This window comes from Macrosteles quadrilineatus, unplaced genomic scaffold, assembly GCF_028750875.1.
Source record: "Macrosteles quadrilineatus isolate MER2022 unplaced genomic scaffold, UCM_ALF_1.0 Scaffold_3__2_contigs__length_128488019, whole genome shotgun sequence".
Classification (NCBI taxonomy): Eukaryota; Metazoa; Arthropoda; class Insecta; order Hemiptera; family Cicadellidae; genus Macrosteles; species Macrosteles quadrilineatus.
This window is the reverse complement of record NW_026542596.1, coordinates 112,575,418-112,597,481: the sequence shown is the minus strand read 5'-3', so window position 1 is coordinate 112,597,481 and position 22,064 is coordinate 112,575,418. Positions and strand designations below refer to the sequence as shown.

Sequence of the window (22,064 nt, the reverse complement as noted above, 5' to 3'; positions counted from 1 at the left end):
ACTGGCTGCAATTATTTCAACAAATTACCCACAAACCTTTACTGAGTTTGAATTGAAATTTAAATTCACAGCAATTAACATATGACTTCGATGGAGTCAACACTTATTTGAATAACTAAACTTGCTACTTTTAAACAGATTTTTTTAGTGAAGCATATTACATTGGACTAGAACAATTTTAATAGTTTGACCATAATACATTTGATAAATTATGTTGTATTCCTTCATCAAGAAATATAAATACATAGTAAAAATATTTGCTATGCATGCAAATAACTTTAAAATGTAAATACCTGCAGCAGGCGACAGTTTGGTTACGACTCCCCAACGCTGCTTCCACTGCAACAGAAAAAAAAAATTAAAAATTATCATGGTGTTTAAACGATTTTAGCGAGTACTCCAAAATCTGCACTGTAGTAAGTTTAAAGCATGTAAGTATCTGACTATAGTATGCTTAGGCATTTTATATGTAGTTTTTAACTTATCTTAGATGGCAAAATATAATTACTCAAGCAAGCTATGACAAGCTTTAGTTTGACAAGCCGATTAGTTTGATATGAAATACAATATTCTTTTTCTGGGGCTAATATTTGAGATATGACCATGGGTCCAGACACACAGTTTATAACCATACTGTCCACAGTTGTAAAGAACTCTCCAAGGAGGGAAACGCTGCTTGGAACATAATTGAAAATCCTAACGCTCCCGGGAGCATACTGTGTTACAATCAAGTATACTTTAAGTGTTTCTTCATTTTTCATCTTCTAACTGTAAAATCATCAAAAAACCCCCACCGCAGAAAACCTGCAGACTAAGTGAATTTCGACCTGTCTGAATACATCTTTACTAAAATATTTTACTATATATTAAGACATATTTATTCCAAATTTAAATAATATTAGATTTAGCGAGTGCTTAGGTTTGCTGCTACGGGGAAGGTAAAACGTGTTTTTTTTACCATAGGTCAATAGTACAGGATGAAATAAAAAAATTCGTCAAATTTTATGAACAAATCCATAAACAAGTAAACTACAACAAATTTCATTTGCTCCTTAAGAATTACATTGGAATTTTAAATTACGCCTTTTTTAATTTTCTCTGTCACCGTTAAGGGTACAACAAAAGTACTGCCTTTGAAGCAGTTCAATCCAAGGTAAAACTGATATGTGTATGATTAAAACAAAATATTTCTTATATTATTATAAAATGTAAATAAGAATTAATACAAAATTCCCATAATGGCCATTATGTCATCAAAGAGCCATATTTGTTATAATCAGTTATCGTAATATTCATAATCATTGGAATCATACCAGTTGTTAGATGTTGTATCTAAACAGTATCATTCACTCTGTTGCTCTCTACTAACATTTTTATCGACGTATGGAGGAATGCCTCCTGTAGAGTCCTCTAATTGGTCCTCTTGGTCCTCGTCCTCCTCCTCCAGAGACGTACTTAATGGCAGTCTTACGTCGTCTGATGGTGAAGGTCCCGGGGAGGATGGCAATGGAGTCCCTGGAATAACGTCTTCGCCGACCTTCCCGCAAGGTGCTTCGTTCAGTGGACCTGCGATCGGTATAGGAAGACATATCCGACAATAGCAATGACAAAAGCATTACATGTTATTCAAGGGATTATTGTAGAAATTTACTTCAGCGATTTAATAGACTAAATCATTTCTTTTTTAAGCTTTACAAAACGGTTTTGAAATAAATTGCAAAATATTTTGTTTATAGGGTAAAAATGGGAAAACCCCCCTAAGCCCCTCTTCCCATGTTCCGGTTATAATGGTTCGTGAACTCATTCGAATAAACGTAGGTTTACATGTTTGTACCAAATTTCATCAATATTGGATAATCTTTGCTTAAGTTATCGCGCTAACGGACACACACATATTTATATATATGAATACCTATATATATGAATTTGAACTGATTGTGTTTTTGGCCTCTAGGGACATCAAAATGAAAAAGTAAATCGGTCCTGGGTTCAAGTCTTACCATGAAACCTACGGTAATAGCTTATTACCTATATGGGAAATCTTTCTAAAAAGGTCTATAGAAAAACCAAACATTAAAAGCGCTTTTAGAATATTTATTTGCAAGAAATACCAAGACCAGGTTTGTTGTATTAAAACACATAAAATATAATAAAAGAGTTAAGGTTAAGCTTTTCCAATTACGATATTTTATCACTTTAAAGGATTCCACGCTATTTCTTATGGCAGTCCATCTGTGTTTGTGAATTGACTTTAAACTTAAACACCGATTGTATTTCGTTTCATGTTTGTAATTTATGCTGACTTTTGAGGTATTTTGTATTGTAATGGTACAAACACTGGTTTTATTAAGATCTAAAGTAAACCTTTTGTTTTACATCGTCATTATTGATAGTGCCATGACAATGCATTACAGTCCAAAATCGTTTCTACTTAGAATCAAACAAAAAACCTTCAGATTTGACATAGAAAATTGTTATACAAATTGTTAGGATACTTTTTAACAGTATACTCTGTTAATTTTCCTTTTAAAAGTTTCCTTTAATATAATTGGTGTGGAAATTAATTTGTCAGGTTAAATTTGCTGCAGATTATAGAAGATAATTCATAGCTCGCAGCTCGTGCAGGCATAGACCTGTGTAGCGCTGTGGCGTGTTAGTAGGCTGTCCCATGATGATTATAGTGCTTATCTGTGCTACTATTATGCTCTGATACAGGCTTTACACCTCCACCTGTACACCCTCTATACACTGTAGGATTTAAACTTAGTAGATCAAAAGAGTTAATTAATAAAAACAACCGTATACTCATGCAGGAGACGTTTTTATTTCACTCTTTAAGTTCTAGAATGTAATGAGAAGTTCCAAGATAATAGTTGCAAGCAATATGGTGCAGAATATCATATCGTTCATATCATATTGTTTTTTTTTTACTTTAACTACTAATATTCTAAAGCCCCCCCCCCCCCGGATAAGGAGTGAGAGTTTTTTTACAACCTGTTTTATACAGTGTGTAAATTAAGTACTGAAACAAATCTGTTTTTTTTTTAAACCAAAATAGATAGAAATATTCTGTTTGTGGCAATAATTGTTTAGAAAGGTTCCGCAATTTTTACATCAATAACACTGTTTAACCCCCCTAACAGGGTAGGAGGTAGTGGGTGACCTATTTTTTTTCAAAAGGCAAACCCTATTGAGTGACCCCTCATTTTGAAAGGGTTGTCAACAGAAAAACAATGACGCAAACCCAAGGTAGATTTTTCACCCCTAGCCTAAATGGCGGGTATTCCAACATTTGATTTATGTGAAAAGCACCCATTTTGGAATAACCACCATTTTGGTTAGGAGTGAGATATTCACCTCGGATTTGCGTCATTGTGTTTCTTTTGACACTCAATAGGGGATACTATTTGAAAAAAATAAGTCACCCGCGGGGGGGGGGGTTTAAAATATTTTTGATGTAAAAAATTGCGGAACCTTTCAAACAATTATTGCCACAAACAGAATACTTCTATCGATTTCGGTTTTAAAAATATATATTTGTTTCAAGACTTAATTTACACACTGCTGAGACTATTTGAACAGAAAAAACGCCCTGCCACTTATATGTAGTAGGCATAGTGGCAATCAGAAACATTTACTACATATTTTTAGCTGAAACGTAGGTTGTTTACTCTCGCGTTGAATAGTAGTTTTTGCATTATGCTAGAACTTATATTTCCAAAAGTCAATGGATGTAGTAAGTTGTATAAAAACTATTCGTAGTTAAGTTTAAGCTACAACAAAGCTATGTAGCTTTTATCGGCCCTAGGTACGAAATGTTCTATTAACACACCACACAGAAAAATCATATTACTCTATCTAAACTATAGCAAATTTTGTTTATCATGTTATGATAAACTACAAACTGAACGAACATAGGCAATAAAAATTAACATTGGCACATTTCGAAAGTGAATTATTCGACTACTTGAACAAACAAAATGTTACAGCCAGCCCTAGTGGATAACCCAGTTACCTAAGTATGCAAAAGTCAAATATTTAAATGCGTTTCAAATCATATAGGAATGAAGAAATAGATTCAACTCATAATAAACAAGGGAATGAGAAGATGATTTTTTTGCAAAAGGGTTATCTAAAAAAAGTATTATAGATCTAGTTAAATAAAATAACCAATGTGGAGATAAAATCTTGGCGCAACGACTAAGGATGATCTTGGAGGGGTTCTAAGTTCCAATGCGGGTCTTACCTACCCCGATGTCACAACAAATAAGGGCAATTCGTTTAAAGACAAACATAGAGGGCTATATTTAAATTTTCTACTCGTTCGACAGTCAACCAAAATACTAATAAACCTATTTTACTTTAAATTATTCACGACCACCACAATATCAATGTAACTGGATTGTTTCTCTGAGCGTTATTTTATCGATTGTGTCGCACAATAAAATCGTAGACCCGACTGTCGCACTCTATCTTTATCATGTATGATTTAAAGTTGCTACTTTTAAAATTCTGAATTTGGGTTCACTCAAATAAATATATTTTGTAACATATTAAATGTTACAAAACTCATTGAATCTTTGTGTCGAATAAAAAAGAGTCATCTAGGGATTAATACTCAACCAGATGAAAAACTAATTCCTTTCGTATTTTCACTTAACATATGTGGTATAACAATACTGTAATATGTTAATTTTTTACAAAAACATGTTTAGATACACAAAAAAAGATATAGAGAAGTAAAAATTAATTATAAGCTGAAACTACATTTTCATGTTGAATTTAAATGTATAAAAAGTGAAAATCTTTATAATTGTTCGTAAAAATATAGAGCCATTTTTATTGAAACAAAAATAATTAAAATTAAAAAAAAACTAACTTCTATCTTTGGCCCAAATGGATAACCATACTGTACCATGACGTTGTGAATTATTTTAGGTATTGTAAATTTAATAAAATAATATGCATGTAAGAGATATATACATGGAATATCGTACACGAAATTTTTGTACAAAGTAAAGACTTATAAACCTTAATAATATTGATTAATATTGTGGAAAGAGGAGTTCAATAAAAGAAAAATGTTAAATTTTGCTTTAAAGTTCTTTTCCACTTTTTAATCATTACGAGTAGACATCTTAAAAAGACATTCATCTTACTTTCTATAATATCTCAACTAAAGAAATGTCAACAATAGCGTTTCTCCAATTTCTCCAAAACAGCTTTCAGTGGCCAGTAAATCTTTGTCTGATTGGGATGACAAGTTATTGAAAGATTTCCTTTTATAAATCGCACAGCTCCATTAAAAATATTACAATTCAAAATTTAACTTAGATGTAATTAGAATTGGAAGTAGTTTATTTCAATTATTATGTTAAGATTTTTACCAGTAGCATATACATCTGGATAAATAATTATTAAATTGCTATCAATGTTGATAATTTGAGTATTATCAATGATGGTAAATGAACTTTTTTTCTTACTACAGTGGTCAACAGGAGATGGAGATATCAGTTTTATATTATTCCTTTGTTAACTTTGTCTACTAATTTTTTTTATGTTGCATTTTGTAATAGAATCAGTTATAGATTTTTACACATTCGTATGCCAACCAGCGAACACATTCCAACTTATATGTTCCAACATCATATCAAATTATATAATTCCAAGTGAAAAGTCATGTCATGACTACAAGTAGGACCCTTGTTGATATTTTAAACTAATAGAAAGATTAAAATGTTTTCAGAAATTTAAGTTTGATATCCTTATATAATTGGTGAAGTAATATTTGTAGTACTCAGTTTTCTTCGGATACCTAATTAAGTCAGATAGTTAAATGCATACATTATCAGTAAATACTATTTAGAAAATCAATGGGATCAATTCTGCTTATAAAATTAAAACCAATATAAAACATTTTAATTTTTTGATTGATTTAACCTGGATAATAGTGCGGTAGGGTGAAAAATACAATAGTTCGCCGGATGAGCCAAAAGTAGTCAAATCATTTTTCAGCTTCGTGTTCGCCTTCGTGACAAAAAGAGTTTTTTAACTCTGGTGATGGAAAATACTATTATTTCAAAAATATTTTTTTGTATATACAACCATTGCCTTTTCTGATTTTCCAGCTTAGAAAGTCTGTAGCTTAAGAAGCTCGTGGAATAAATTAGGAATACGTATTTATGTATATTTAGTAAAGCTAATTATTTTCATATACAAATTTTATAAGGTATAGTTTATGATATAAGTTTTGTAAACAGAACAACTAGTTCAAATAGGAAAATCTCAGTAAAAGATAGTCTTGAACAATGAACTGGGGACACACGAGAATGAGTAAATTAAAATTTACCCTAGATTTAACTAATAAGAAAATCCAGAGGGCAAAGTGGTAGAGTAAACATATTTCCTTTGGGATCTACGAGAGATTTAATTAAGTGAAAATAGTCCGGAGCTCATGCGGGAATCATGTTTCTGGAGCAAATTTGCTTTGGGGCTTTAAGTCGTATGAACTAGTTGACATGATTATAAACTATAAAATTATCTATTCAAAGTCAAATTATATTGGTTGATATTTTGCTTTATATTTAATGATAAAAGAAAGGTATTGTAAATCTTTTGTATGGTAGTTTAAATTTAAACTGTATAGTTTAAAAAGTGCCTAAAGTGTGTTCTAGCTGACTTTATTATAAACTATTCTATTGGTTGTTATTTAAAATTTTTAAAATTCTCATTACTTTGTCCTATTATTTTCTTGGTCAAAGGTCCTCTATGTACAAGAAAGATAAAATATTATTTAACAAAATATGTATAAAATGCTTATTGGAGTTAAACTCGTGCTTTGCGTTTGCAATAGGGGAGTATAAGGTTTGAAAAAAATTGGTTCTTTATATTTACGGTATGCTACAGTATTACAGATATAGTATAGTAATACAGTATAGTATTACACATATACCATAGCCATTCTGTCCTACCACTGCAACTAAACAATAAATAGTAAATTATCAAACATTCACACAATATTACAAATTATGTACTAAATTAAAAACATAAACATTACTGTTCTACTTAGACAGTTCTCATTGTGTATCACTGCGTTTTGATGCTGCTTACTTCAAATTAGCTGTTATAAAAATTGCAAATAAACGGTATCAGCAATCTGACACATACTTTCTCCTATTAGCTTGACATTTCATTCCTTTTAAATGTGAATACCCATAAGGTTAACATGGGAAACTCCAGAGCCACTGGGGTGGAGCCCGAAAGGATTTTTGAGATAACAAAATGCCTATATGTTAATCGGGAATGTGAGCTATCAATACCCCAATTTTCAGCCCAATCCGACCAGTATGTTTTGCGTTTATTTGTCACAAACCTACAATTTTGTGATACATACATCCAAACTGTCTCATTTAAAATATTAGTAGGATTGTATTGTGATACGAAAATGACCCATGGAATACTTTATACTATTAATATTTGTACCGTACATGATTTTACCAGAAAAATGTTCCATAAAAATTAAAAAAAAAATTCTAATCAACATAATTTATACCTTAAAAATTGCAATTGAAGCGTATAGCCTTATACGAAATTCTAGCCTAGAAATATCAAAAATCAAACAACGTGTAATATAAGTGAACACAATATTATAACACACATTGTTTGAACTAGGATACCTTTTATTGAAGCCTTTCAATATTCTGATATGTATTCAAACACACATGAGTTCTACAAAAGTATTATAACTGTTACAAATTTATAAGGGGTAGTCAATGGCCTGTTATAACAAATAAAATTTTTCCATTTAATTTTCCATTCAATCTTTTTACTTTTTAAATTTTTACTAATTCGTTTCACAACTATATTTTTAATTTAATTGAATATAACGAATTTTTCATAGGAAAATGCCTTAGTAATATTTTCTCATATATCTAAAGTGCAGGGTTCTTATATAGCTTTAATAACGGTTCCAAACACACTTATAAAAACTTCAGTCTTTATTCCTCAATATTAAGGAAGTTTTCAACTCAATGAAACTTTGTTTACTAAGTTCTCAGTTAATAAAGAGGGAGTATATTTTGATTCATCGTTAGAAATATATGTGTAGCGTAAGGAATACATATCTTCAAACGGTCATATATTGCATTGTTTAGTTGAAAGCCTGTATAAATGTATGAAACTTAATAATGACCCATAATGTTTCACATCAATGATGTTCATTTAAGACTAATCATGTCACCTCTTAAATTAAATAAGTTACACTAAATTAACTTCATAAGTTAAGTTACATTAAATAAGTTACAGAGATAAGTTAAAATATGTGGTAATGTTTCATATTGATTCACAATACATATTTAATAAATTAAAACTAATAACAGAACTTCAAATAATTGCTATAACTATGCAATTTCATCATTGGTCCTTTGGTTCAAAAAGCTAAGTTTAGTGAAAAATAAAACAATACAAATTAAGAAGCTATAAAAAAGATTGGTTTTAATATGAACTAAAATCACTTCAAGTTATTGTAAAATTGAAATAGGTAAAAGTATAATAAAACTTACACTTTGAAACAATTTCAATATCTTTTGTTGTTCTAGTCCTCGTACATTTCTGTAGTGTGTTTTACGTTTTTAAAACAACAGTAGAGTTTGAAGCTTATTGTTTACACGGAGTGGAGGCTAACTTGATACAGCGTAAAGTGATCACTTATTGATCTACTGCTGATACTCGATGGTTACTCTTCACCAGCACGATGTACATAGAGGATTTTGATCAACAAAGCATTACAAAATAGTTAAAATATCTGACTTACTCCATACAGTAAAATAACACGAAGTTACATTGGTGAAATTAAATTACTGCAACATTGTGAAATGAAATGAAAGATATTTTCAAACAGAGAAATTTATGGTCCATGTGGTTCTTTCTCATTCTTTGCCTGACGAGAAATGGACAGCATAAATACTACAATGAGAGTAGTTAAGCAAGTGAATTTACATTGATTTATGTTGTGATGTGAGCAAATTTCAACAAAAAAAGCAGGAGTTCCATGGAGGAGTTTTCTGTGAATACTAATAACACTATTCATTGCTTATATTAAATAATTTTGTTTTTATCCATGTCGGAGTCACTGTTTGAACTTAATGGAAATTATTATTAGCTTCCTTTGAATTGCATGGTAATTCCGAATGAAATTCTGTAATAGTAGTTTACGCAAGGATTGCGTGAAGATAGTGTTAACGACACGAGTAGAAAGCTACGATTCTTGGCGAGTGCTATAAAAACTTCTACGAGTGTCGTTAACACTATTTACGCTAGTTGCCTATACTCTTTATCTACGACAGTGTTACAATCACTAAAAATCACTACCAAATAACTTCTAAAATGTTTATAGCCTCTGACTGTGGTACAACGAAACATTGTACCTTACACTAATTGCACCACTCAACAATTAAATTGAACTAAACAGCTGATTAGTTGAAGTTCGAGTCATTACAATTTTACTTCTTCTCTCTAAACCCTTGAAACTCATTGGTCCGTGAGTACTTAACCCGTTTTGTTAAGTAAACCTATGATGTTAGGATAGTAAAGAATGCTGTTATTTGAAACTTTTTAATTCTAAGAACTTAAGTGAAACGGCTACTTTAAAAAACTGTCGTAGATAAAAAAAAATAACAATACGGATAGTAAATATAAAGATAAAGATTGTATTGGTGAGCTCACACGTTTTAAGAACTATCTTTTTACGGCGAACTTTACACGTAAACTATTGTTGTTCGAGAGTATTGAACTTGGGACTCTCCAACTAACAGGAATTGAAGAAAATGTTGGTATAAAGTCAAAGTTCTTTAGCAGAAAATATACAATTAAGAAACATGGCATGTGAGAAACAGCATAGATAACTTGCATGTCACAACGAATGTAAATGGAGCAATCAATGAGGCAAGAAATTAAACTGTAGTTTGTGCGAATCGTTTTAGTGCAATTTTGACTGCTTTAGTAGTGTTAAACACGCGAAACGGTAAATCGAAGGGTGAAGAGTTTATTAATGTTCATGAAACAATACTTAGTTCTTTTCATTGTTTTATCAAATATACACAAGTCATTTCACTGAAGAATTTAATTAAAAGCTAACGAGTTGCCAAGTTCAAACCGTATTTTATTCCTTAGATAAATTAATACATTAATAGAAAATCGAAATAGCTACGATTAATGTTTATTATTGATGTTGATACAAATTCGTTTAACTAAGTGAATCAGTAAAAAATTGAAGAATTATTTTGCAAAATGTTTAAACATTTTGAATTAATTTTTAAATCGGAAACACACATTTCCATGCCACCAATCTTGTATCGTATTATTTTATATATTGCCTAATGTACGTGTGACGCTTTTTATGTGCTTAAAATAACATTTTATATCCCACAGAATCTTTATAGAGTAAATGTACATCTTAATTTCACACTTACCTTCACACACTTTGTTTTACATTTTAAGTGGTTTTTTTTTGCGTTTATTTCATTAATACATATGGTAAGATAGTTTTACTAGTCCAACAAAGCAATATCTGTAAAGTACCCTTTTAGCTACAGTGACCAGCTGGTCCAGTCCTAAGTAGTTAAGTTGTTGGTGTTCTCCCATTAGAAATAACAAGATCTTTACGTATGATTATTCAGGACGGCTATTTTCCAAATTGCAATGCAGAAGCTAGAATAAAAATACTGAATTTAGCATCATTATCCTAATATAATTACAGTCTACCTAATAGTTCACATAAACACCACTTAAACTTGTGTTATCCAGAAAATCCTCCATTCACAAAACAATAGTATGTTAGTTACATTAATTTGGTTTGTTCTTCTTGTTAGAAGAACACTGTTGTGATCTAAATGCAAATAACTTTTGACTGCTGTGGTTCGAAAATTGTCGTGACGAAAATAGTTTCTTTCCTACAGAGAAAGTTTACAATTTACAATAGGCCCACACTGTGTGAGTTATACTTTGAAAAGTCAGGTAAAAAGTCGACACGGATCGATAAATGAGTTGACCAAAACGTATAAATTAACACGAACGACTATAAGGAGGAGTTATGTTTCTGCGAATTATCCACCAGATGTTCCGACTGTAGTCACGCCATCACGGGGGTTCAGGGAATTTGAAACGACTAAAACATGGCTTACTGGATACTACTAAAGCCTTGCTGGATACTAAAAATACTTCCTAGATTTGAGAAAAGCTTATTGGATAAGATAACACGGAACCTTACTAGGTACTTCTGTATACCACGTCCCTAATATTACAAAAACTTACAAAACACTAAGTTTTGGAGTGAGTGGACAATGGGCTTACCGCTTATTATAATGAATTCTTAAATGTAACAATGGCTTAGTCTAAACTACAATGATATTCTGTATGTTGCAAAAGTCTAGGATATCACTGTACAATTGCTTATGGATGTTGCAACGGCTTACTGGATTAGTATCCATTATAGTTAATGAATTCTTGAATGTTAAATAAGCTTACTGGATGCTAAATTTATAATGACTTTCTGGATCTCATAGTACCTTGGTGGATACTTCAATGGCTTAGATAAAACAATAGCTTACTGGATCAATTTCGGGACGTTATAAACACTATTCGATACTATCATGGAATGTAACAATGCCTTGCTAGGTTATATAGCTACAAGCCATGTAATAAATTCATATCTCATACCAAAAGGTAAAAGGAAGTACACATAAAAGTTACATTACAAGCATCTTAAAATAATTATAAATTTGTAGCATCATTGCTATTAACATTATTGTAATAGTTTTTTTTAATCAGTGATTTCCAATTCCGTTAAGTTATTTAAAGCCACTTAACAATAAATTTACAACGAATCAGAATGTGCAGTTAACTTTGATGGCGATTGTGTGTGAGCAGAGAAGCTGGTTGGTCTGCATCCCTAACATTGACAAATGTGTGGTTACCCTAGTTAATTTACTGATCTCTCCTGCAGACTGCCTCCTTAAATGTACCTTTGAATGTAGATTTTGTAAATTGGACTTTAATTAATAGCTAATACAGCTAATGACAACTAAGGACACTAAGGCTTAAACACTAAGGATCTTTAAGGGATCTACAGTTTACAATAGAATCCAAACCACATTTTTGCCTTCTCATTATCATTCATTATTTTTTCAATCTGATTGCTGGTTGTACAGATTAAATTCATTTTAATTTAACACTCAACAGTATTAGCACATGTTTATCAGCGTGTTTTGATTCTATTTTAATTCTGTTTTAAGAATTAGGTGACTATTGTCGGGACCACGTAAGTTTGTAGTTGAGGGAGGAGCCTATTTACCATATGGTTTTTAATGAACCAATGAGAAAGAATAGCCTACTACACTTCTACCAAACATACATTGACGCTGTTTAGACGTTACATCTCTAAATACAAGTGATATTTCCAGTTTGTTACAAATTACATTTTTGGTTTACCCCTTTCACCCACAACTCAAGCTTGTCACAATTCTACCAATGCAGCAAATAACACAGACAGCGGAAGACCTTTGTAGGTGAATAAACCCTAGCATTATCCTTTGATGAAGGGATGACATGCAAACGCCAACTCTTCGATACGTCAAGTAAAATCACACTTACTTCTACTGAACATTGATTTACATCTAAAGAGTACATTAATTAGTATACATAGTAGAATTTCTTAGTTAGGATTGTTGTAATAAGAGTAATCATTTAGAAATGTGTTGTTTTTGTAAACAATTTTTGTGTTATTTAATTACTTAAAATATTACAGACGTCTTTTTGTTGTATTATGTTGTGTATTATGTTTATAATACATTTTTCTTAGTTATGTAGTGAGCTGACAGATATATCAGCTGACAGATGTTTTAAATAGTTTTATTGAATTTTTGTTGCTAAGAAGAGAAAAATAAACAAAGAGAGATTCTTTTAGGCTTTTCCAACAAAAGTGGTTCATGTTTTATTTGTACTTAACAATTAATTGTTATTTAATTTTAAAAATATGTTAAATTAAAACAATGATATTTAGTGGAAATCTCTAGACTTTATTTCAAATATTCTCCTGTTTAAAGTGGTTCTTTCCACTAAAATTGGTCGCCCTGATTTGAACACATCAAGAATACATAATGGAAATCAAGGAAGAAGTATTGGCAAGACTAAAACTGAAGGAAAATCCTAAAAGGATGTCTCTTTGTTTATTTTTCTCTTCTTAGCAACCAATATTCGATAAAACTATTTAAAACATTTGTCAGCTGATATATCTGTCAAAACAATGATATTTAGTGGAAATCTCTAGACTTTATTTCAAATATTCTCCTATTTAAAAGTCGTTCTTTCCACTAAAGCTACAAAAGATTCATATATTCCAAAGAATTAATTCATGAACTTATCAATCATGAATTAAAAACTATTTTAAAAAGGATCTTATGATAAACTAGTGAAGTTGAAAAAGAACTAGTTTGAAATTTCAAGGCTATATTATCCACTTCAACGAATGTATAACTGACCTACTCCTAGCTATATAACAATTACTATATTTTATATGGGTACAAATAAATCAAACAGTTTTTTATTGTATTACTATTTTTATATGCAATGTAGTATAGTGTCAACATTGGTGAAGGTTACAGACTCACTGTACTACTTTATTGTTATAAAATGCTTATATCTCAAAAACAGCTTGGGATACGGCAAAACTGTTCAAATACCAGCCTACTACATGGGTTTCAAATTTTAATCAAAAACAATACAGCAAAAAAGTCTAAAATTTTAAAATTGTATTAACGGGTACCATTTACCAGTTTCTTTTGTATGTAAATGCGTTATAATATAATTTCAGCATTGGCAATGGTTACAAACTCCAGGTGTTTCCAGCACGGGTTCACTGTTAGGGGCGTGACGATGTTCAAAGTGGTGCGCCTCCTATCACTTACACGTTCGTCTAGCTTATAATACAAATATTTACAGGATGAAATTTATATATTATAATTCTAAATGAACTACTGTTTAATACAATATAAATATAATTTAATTTGTGCCAGTGTGTAATTTTACACTAAGGCAAATATAAAAAGGTTACTCCGAGGATTTTTTTATTTTTGGTCAGAGAAAAACGTTTAGGGGGGAAAGTAGAGATAGTTAGATGTTCCTCAATTTTTGTTCTAAACATTTTTTCATAAGACTTCAAGTATGTCACCACTATGCCCGTGGCTGGGAGCGCCCTCGAGTTCTTGTGCAATCCTCGCACTGTCAAGTTGATGGTTTTTAAAATATATATGGGAATAGATGTGGTTTTTAAATGTTTATGGAGTTGTAAAATACTATTGAACATCTGTATAGGCCGAGAGCAGGATTTTTAAAAAGTGGCTAAAAAATGATCCCCATGTTATTCTTATAAGAAAAAACGCCCCAAGTGCTGTCATATTCTTCTATTTTCCCTAATACAATTCCATTTTACTTTTGTTTAAGGGGTTCTAAATAGCCCACAAACAGGTTTAAGGGCGTCAATGATATTTTCGTTTAAGTGGAAATTGTCGAATACTTTGCCGGTGCGTGCACTTGATGGCGGACTTATTCCGTCATTTCCCGCCAGATTGCTGAACGGCTGTCAATATTTCCATCAAGACTATGATGGAACCACCTTATACACCAACGTTCACTATTTAAGAAATTCATCTCCTAAAAGCGTAATTGTGGAATTGGAAGAATACAATTAATTAATCTATCTACTTAGTGCTCATAGTAGTATATATACTCTTAATTTATCGCCTTATTTTTTATTGGATGTTTTAATACTTTTGTATATATATTTTACAAGGATAAAATATGCTTTAACAAAGCATAGTTTTACCAAATTTTGTTAGAGACACCTGCTTAAAATTTTTTCATGTTATCAAAGGTTCAAACCATTGATGACAGCTGCAAATTACTAAAGTAAAACAAAAATTTAATTTCTTAACCCCCCCCCCCACACCAAAAAAACCAATTCACAAAAATACAGGATACTTTTTCTTCAACCACCATAGTGAGAAATATAGTGAAACAATTAATATAAGTGGGTTAGTATTCGATCTAATCTGTTTTTTAGACTACTAAGAGCATTCAATATAGATAATCTACCATTTATTACGAGTACATTCACATGTTGAAGTTGGGGTCAGTTTTAGATTAAAAAGTGAGCGGTTAATGTGAGCCATCAGCAGAGTACCTTCTTTTTTTTACATAAGTTTGAACAAAACCCTTTTAATGTTGTATTTGTTTTGGCTTGATCAGCATCATAATAAGAGAACAAACTATCTTCTATATTAACCCACTTAATTTTCTATTTGAGTGGGTAAAAGACCGGCTATTTTATTTTTTTGTGTTTTTACGCCTGTGGCATTATTTACGTTTTGAAAGGGAACGGTCCAAACGCTGGTCTTGTTACTATCTAACGTCGCCCCGTTTTTAGATACCATAATTAATTCATAGCCCAATGACAAATGGCGTCTGGGTCTGGAAACGATCTCGCTTGGATTCGAACCAGCGACCTTCAGATTTGAAGGCTAGCACTATAACCACTCGGTTGCCCAGACAATTATTGTTTAACTATTCAGATGATTCGATTATTACATTTGATGATTACACTAAACCGAAGTTTATGTTTTTCCGTTCAAGAGATTTTACATACTTTGTGTATAGATTTTCTGTGAATAAACAATTTAATTTAATTATTCCTTTTGAGACGCAAAAACGGATTCCTTAGCCATTAACAAAAATGGTGTTACCATTTGAGGTAAACGAAACTGAAGCATTATCATAATAATGCCTCGTTATCTTAATACGGTCAGAAGACACGTTTTGCATTCTTAATGGAACGTTCTCACATAGCGTAAAGGGAAAATGTAGTCTCAAATATATTTTTACACTTTATTTTCAAGTAGTTTGAAAAAGTTTCTAACGTAAATTAAGGTTAGTTTATTAATTCTATTATTATTAGCTATATATTTGCTCAACGCATGTATGAAGGCTTATTTTAGCTTATTTTATTTAGGAAATTTAGCTTATTTTATAAACCGCTTAGCTTTATAAAAGCCTCGTTTTTAAGATAATCCCAAGCGTTTTTGGGGTTTTATATTTGTTTTACAACGTTATCTATTTAAAAAAAAAACATCTAATTTTAAACCAGCCTATTATTAAAGATCTCCATCTTAACTACATTGTACAGGGGACCTAAAAGAATTATTATATTATAAATGAGAATAAGAGTGTACCATTATATTTTTGTGTTTAACATTTGTATAGACTGCTTGAGTACTGATTTCTGAGGCAGACAATAAATATATTTCTTTTGAAACATTTATTTATGTTAAAATGATTGACGTTGATAATTCCTATACAAAAAGTTGTATTCGTATATAAACAGTTCCTAAAACACATAATCATTTATGTTTTATTTTATTTCAGGTATAATTGGTGGCTTTTGAGAACTCCCTTTAAACAAATTAATATAACCTCAAACCTCTTGGCTCATAATATTCTTGATGGACAGGTTTAATACCCCTTGAACGGCATTTTATGCAAACTTTTTCCTTCATCCTCTGATATTGGCAAAGTTTTAACTCAATAAAACTTTCTTAAATGACACTATGTTTCCAAGGAGGCTGTTTATGTAAAGAGCCAAAAAAGTACATGGTAGTTCAGAAGTAAATGTGTTGTTATCAAGCTGGCTTTTATTAAATGATGCTACAAGTCTTGTGACTTCTTTTCAAACATGGCAAAATGTTGTCTTAGGGAAGTACAATGAATAAAATTAGTATCTATTTATCCATATTAACATTAGAATTAGGTCATTACAGTATAAGTTGTTACCAACTGTTGGTAAACACAATCATATTGTGCTGTATCTTATTGTTAGTATAACAATTAGACCATATTATGGTCTTTGTAAGCCTTCCTTATCTAATTTATTTATTTACTTGGTTAGCATTCTCCATTTCTATTCATGAAAACTCATAGATCTGTAAAATAAACAAAAATACGTTTTGACTTGAACAACAAAATTCAGCAAGCAAACAAGGTACACGTACCTAAAATTGTGTATGTATTGGCACTTTGTAAATAACGTTTGTTTTATTGTCTCAATAAGACACTGTATTTATTATTTAACAAATTTAATTATTTATTAATAACAAATTTATTTATTAACAAATGGATACTACATTTCCTAATAAGTTTCAAAGGTCATCTCCGGTGACATAACAATTATAGTAAAATCACCCTTTTTTGTCTGATATAAAGTTAAAACTAATTAATAAAAATTTTAGTTGTTTTTCGATATATTACGTAAATATTTTACAGATTACAAAAAATATTAAATATATGGGAGGTTTTCTACTCGTATTGTTGATATAAGTTCAATTAAATTTGTTAGGCTGATCATCTTGACCACCTCAATTTCAAACATACTTTCTCTAGAAAAAAGGGATACTGACAAAATTTTTGTTTTGTTGGATATTCATTAGGAATACAAAAGACAGCCAATTATTTCAATTTACTTAGTTAAGCTAAAATAGTGGATTGGTAAAGAACTCAAAAAAGGAAGGGCAAATTAGTTAAGAAGATATCTTTTAAGTATATTCTTTGAAGATTTACTTCCACCAGTTTTCTTAACACAAGATATAAAGAGGCCATAACAATAACAATGCATCATAATAAGGAAGACGAACGTGATATGAGGATACCAAGGTTTTTAAACATGTTGCAATGTTTCTTATTGCAAATAATTACTACTAAGTTTAGTTCACTTTGTTGCAACAAAAGATTATGTATTAGGTTTTGTGTTTGTTTATGACATAGCAAAAAAATGAGTTTACTTGAGACAAGCCATAGTTGCAAAAAATATATTGCTCTCCTTTTCCCTCATAATACATTTCCTCCGTATTTTATATCTGTTGTTGTAAAAAATCCATACTCAATATATATACGCATATACACACACACATATATATATATACATAAGTTATATTCATACATAAGTCTCCTAATTATTTAAACAACGTTTAAGTTTCTGAAGGAGGGAATGACTCTCTTGTCTTATTTTTACTTAGAATGAAAAAGCTTTCACTTAGTACAGTACTAGGAATTGTTTTGAATTTTGTTTGATCCCCTAAAATTATAGCTAAAATATTTTATTAATTATTTTTTTGTTGTAAGATTTTGCTAAAATTACGATGATCTATCGCACGGCCTTTGTTTTATGCAATGATGACTTAATTATTAAACTGTTTTAAATTGCTTATACAGTTATTTTATTTCACATGTTTATGTAATTTATGATAATGTAATTGGTTGAAGAGTCAACTACCTCCATCAGCAAATGGCTTGAGGGTTTCAGATAAGACCATTTTTTTTCTTACCTTTAAAAAAATATTTCTCTGAGGGAACATAATGTTTTGGTCCATAAAAAAGCTGCACGACTCGCCGTATTTCAATCTACTCGAAAACTTACATTTAACTCGTATTTAGCTTAACACACACCATTATATTTAAATACCTTTTATGTGGTAATCTATCTGCATAAATATACGTATTGCAATCAGCTGTTTAAATTGTTAAATATGGTAATATTACGTATAACACTGTCTTTCAACTAATAAGTAGAAATATTATTAACATTGAATAAAATAACACTTCATTAACAGCTGATATTTAAAAATTAGCTGTTGTCATTTTCATAATAAAATTGTATGTAGATGTATCAAGCCCCCAACTAAAATAAATTGCTGATCTTCATCGAATACGTCATTTTTTTTAACCAGCCAAACTGGAAAAACAACCTGTTAATCACATAACTTTACAAAATTAATAAATAGTAAGGAAGAAAATAAAATGTTCATGGTACCCTGTTCGAGTATCATACAACAATGTTCTATTTGAATTACAAGTTACCCCTGGTCCCCACATAATAGAATGCCTTCATCAATATACAATATTCAATTGTAATAATTACTAGTCAAGTAATATTACTCATGCAGTATCATAGAATAGAAATTTTATAAATCAGCTGAGCGACATAAATATACATATCACCAAAACCTCACTAGATAGTCATTATAAATAACTAGTTGACCATTGATGCAACCGTTGATTGAAATTGATGTACCATTAGCGTTCAATGGTCCATACAGTTAGTATTCACAGTATAATAGTGGCCAGCAAAGTAGAATCTTCAGGCTTTGATTCCTAAGTTATTCCTCAGAATTTGCGTGTCTGAGGTGGAACTTGTTACAGCGTAATTTGCCAGAGAACTGTTATTCTCCACCAAACCTGTGATCATTCTTTCGTGCAACTCACCTTTACAATTCAACTTATTATTCAAAATGAATTTCAACTTTAAATAATGTCGAAATTGATCTGTTTTAAACCTTTTATAATGAAAGTTTTGTGATTAAACGTGTGTTACCATGCATTTCGACTATTGGTATGCATTGTCAGAGTAATATGTTATTATATTTCATAGCTAAAAGAAACTATTGTATGAAATCAGCCTAGAATGTACTGTTGTTTATTGGTGTTAAAGCCGTATGTTAAAAGAACAGGGGGAAAAGTTGTCCTCCAAAGATTTTAATAGTTTTGTTGCGATCGTTGTTCATTAATTGGCGTGATAATGTTTTCTCAGAAATGACAGTTTTTGTACTAGCTGATTTCTTTATATAAATATTCATTAGGTAATAAATGTACTTGCAAGTAAATCAATCAGCTAACTTGAAAAAAAAATCAGTTTAATTAAATAGATTGCATTTATTGTATTTAGCCTATTATCATTTGTATATTTACTATTGTTATTTAGTTAAACAATCAAATTGTAATATAATTCAACGAATAAACCAATCGAAAAAAAATAATTAAGATTGTGTTTCTTTATTAAGTATTTTTTGATGGATCTTGTTTTAAACATTTTTATCAGTTTATAGCATATGAAACGTTTTTACGTAAAAAATATTTTTTTTTATTCGTGGTATTCCGACGTATTCATGGAATAATCAAAACCATTGGGAATTCTTAGTTTACTGCCGATTTTAATCCAATTTAAGTTAAGCAATTTAATATACTGTATTTTACTATATTTTTATACTATGTTGTTTGTAATAAATGTTCGCGAACCAGCAAGATTGTATTATAGGAACCGGGTAAAATGGAATTTACAATTTTATCCCTTTAAAACGTGGAAATGGCCAATTTGTACTACTACCATTGTGTAAAGTAAACAAAAAAGATTGTATGTTGAAGTGTTGTTGTTGAATTAAATGTAATGGAGAAAACTAAAAAAAACGGTACTTTTTAATTCTCACGCTACCGATACTATCTTGGAGAAAAATAAAACTGTTAAAATTTACTTGAATATGTTGATCAAATTAGGCAAATATATCATTCTATACTATTAACATTTGGTCAAACAAGGTTTGTACTTTCCCTTTAGTAGCAAACCTAAGCACTTTTTTAAATCCAATGATATTTAAAAGGGAATTAAATGTGTCTTCTTTATGGAAATAGTTAAGTAAAATATTTAGACAAATTGAAATTCACCTAGTCTGCAGGTTTGCTGTGGTGGGGGGGGTATTGTTATATACATGAACTTGCTTAAATTTATGCTTCGCCATGGATCAATCAATTGCTGTATTGTTCTGCGTGGTGGTAATGTATTTATTTAGGATGCTCATCGTATCAATATTATCAACCACTAAGTATTAACATGTGGTATGTCCAAATCACATACTATCAATAATGAACTCATGTTGTGCATTCCACAACGCTATTGCGTAATATATGGTTAGTAACATAAGCTTAGCAATAATAATAAATAAACTAAACTTCATGTATAACTCTTCCTAAGCTTTTAAACCTTTACAAACACTTTAGAACCATTTCATCACAAATCATTTAATGACAATCGACCAAGTTATTTTTAATTTCATTTCGTTGGAGGTTCACGTTTTAACAGGGAGCTTATTGTGCATTATAACAGAGCAAATATAGACTACACAAGGATGTAAATATTGAAAAATAATAAATATTGATCTTTATAAATGTACGATTAACCAATGACATTGCAGTAAAATATATTAAATATGTGTATTATCTCTGTAGGGATGGTTTAAAACGCGTTGACAATAAAATAATTAATATTTACCTACGTCTGTTATCCGTATATACAAGATTTTTTACATGCAAATCTATTCAATCTTGCTTGTCTAACAGATGTTGTTGAAGAAGAATAAATTCAAAGTGGAATAGTAGAGATGTAAACCGAAATTATATCACGGAGAATTATTTCCTGAATATTAACCTTTCTTGACAATTTTACAATTAAAGTCAAAGATCTTTAGAAGGACGGACGGAACATACATGAAATGTCACTTTTAAGTGTTAAGCTAGTCATAATCAAATCCTAAGTGGGTACACATCAAGACATATATGTTTTAACACTCTCCTACAACTCTGACCCACTTACCTTCTTGGCATCCCTGAACTTGAGCCAGCCATCGATGATGGTTTGATCAGGAGTTCCCGGAACTTCAGTGACCAACTCCCAAGTCTCGGACTCGTTCTCCGACTCTCCCAGACTCCGAGCCGGGGAGTTATGTATGTCTGACATCACACTAATACACCGCAGTTCACACACTTATCTTACAGTACACTGTAATAATTCAATCAAAATAGGGTTCAATATATCACAAAAAACTATCCACTAAACACAATTTAACTTATTCGAAATTTAAAATTATGAATCCCATCCTTCGAAATCACAGTACGTAAAGTTCCGCTAATGAGAACATCATCAACCGTTAGATGAGAGAGCGCGCGAAGTTCTGTGGCAGAGGCACCCCTCTCTGTTGGGGGTTTGGGGGTTGGGGGTGGGACCTCCCATCACACAACCCCTAGTCCGACATCTGACTTGTTACTACTGATACATACCTCAGTGCATTGGGGCTTCTCACTCCACAGCACGTGGACGGTACACTTAAACAGAGGGTGGAAAATTTGGAGGTTTTCGT

The 22,064-nt window shown here is 30.9% G+C and overlaps 1 protein-coding gene across 1 annotated transcript in view; it reads right to left on the bottom strand.

Annotated features, from left to right (window-relative positions):
• Positions 1-21,664, bottom strand: part of LOC128989477 (uncharacterized) — a 198,734-nt gene extending 177,070 nt beyond the window's left edge. The window contains exons 1-2 of the mRNA XM_054411371.1: positions 21,521-21,664; positions 294-339 (exon numbers count right to left, since the gene is read on the bottom strand). Of these exons, the coding sequence (XP_054267346.1) occupies positions 294-339; positions 21,521-21,664 (190 nt within the window). The remainder of the gene's footprint in view (positions 1-293; positions 340-21,520) is intronic.
• Between the last annotated feature and the right edge of the window lie 400 nt (positions 21,665-22,064).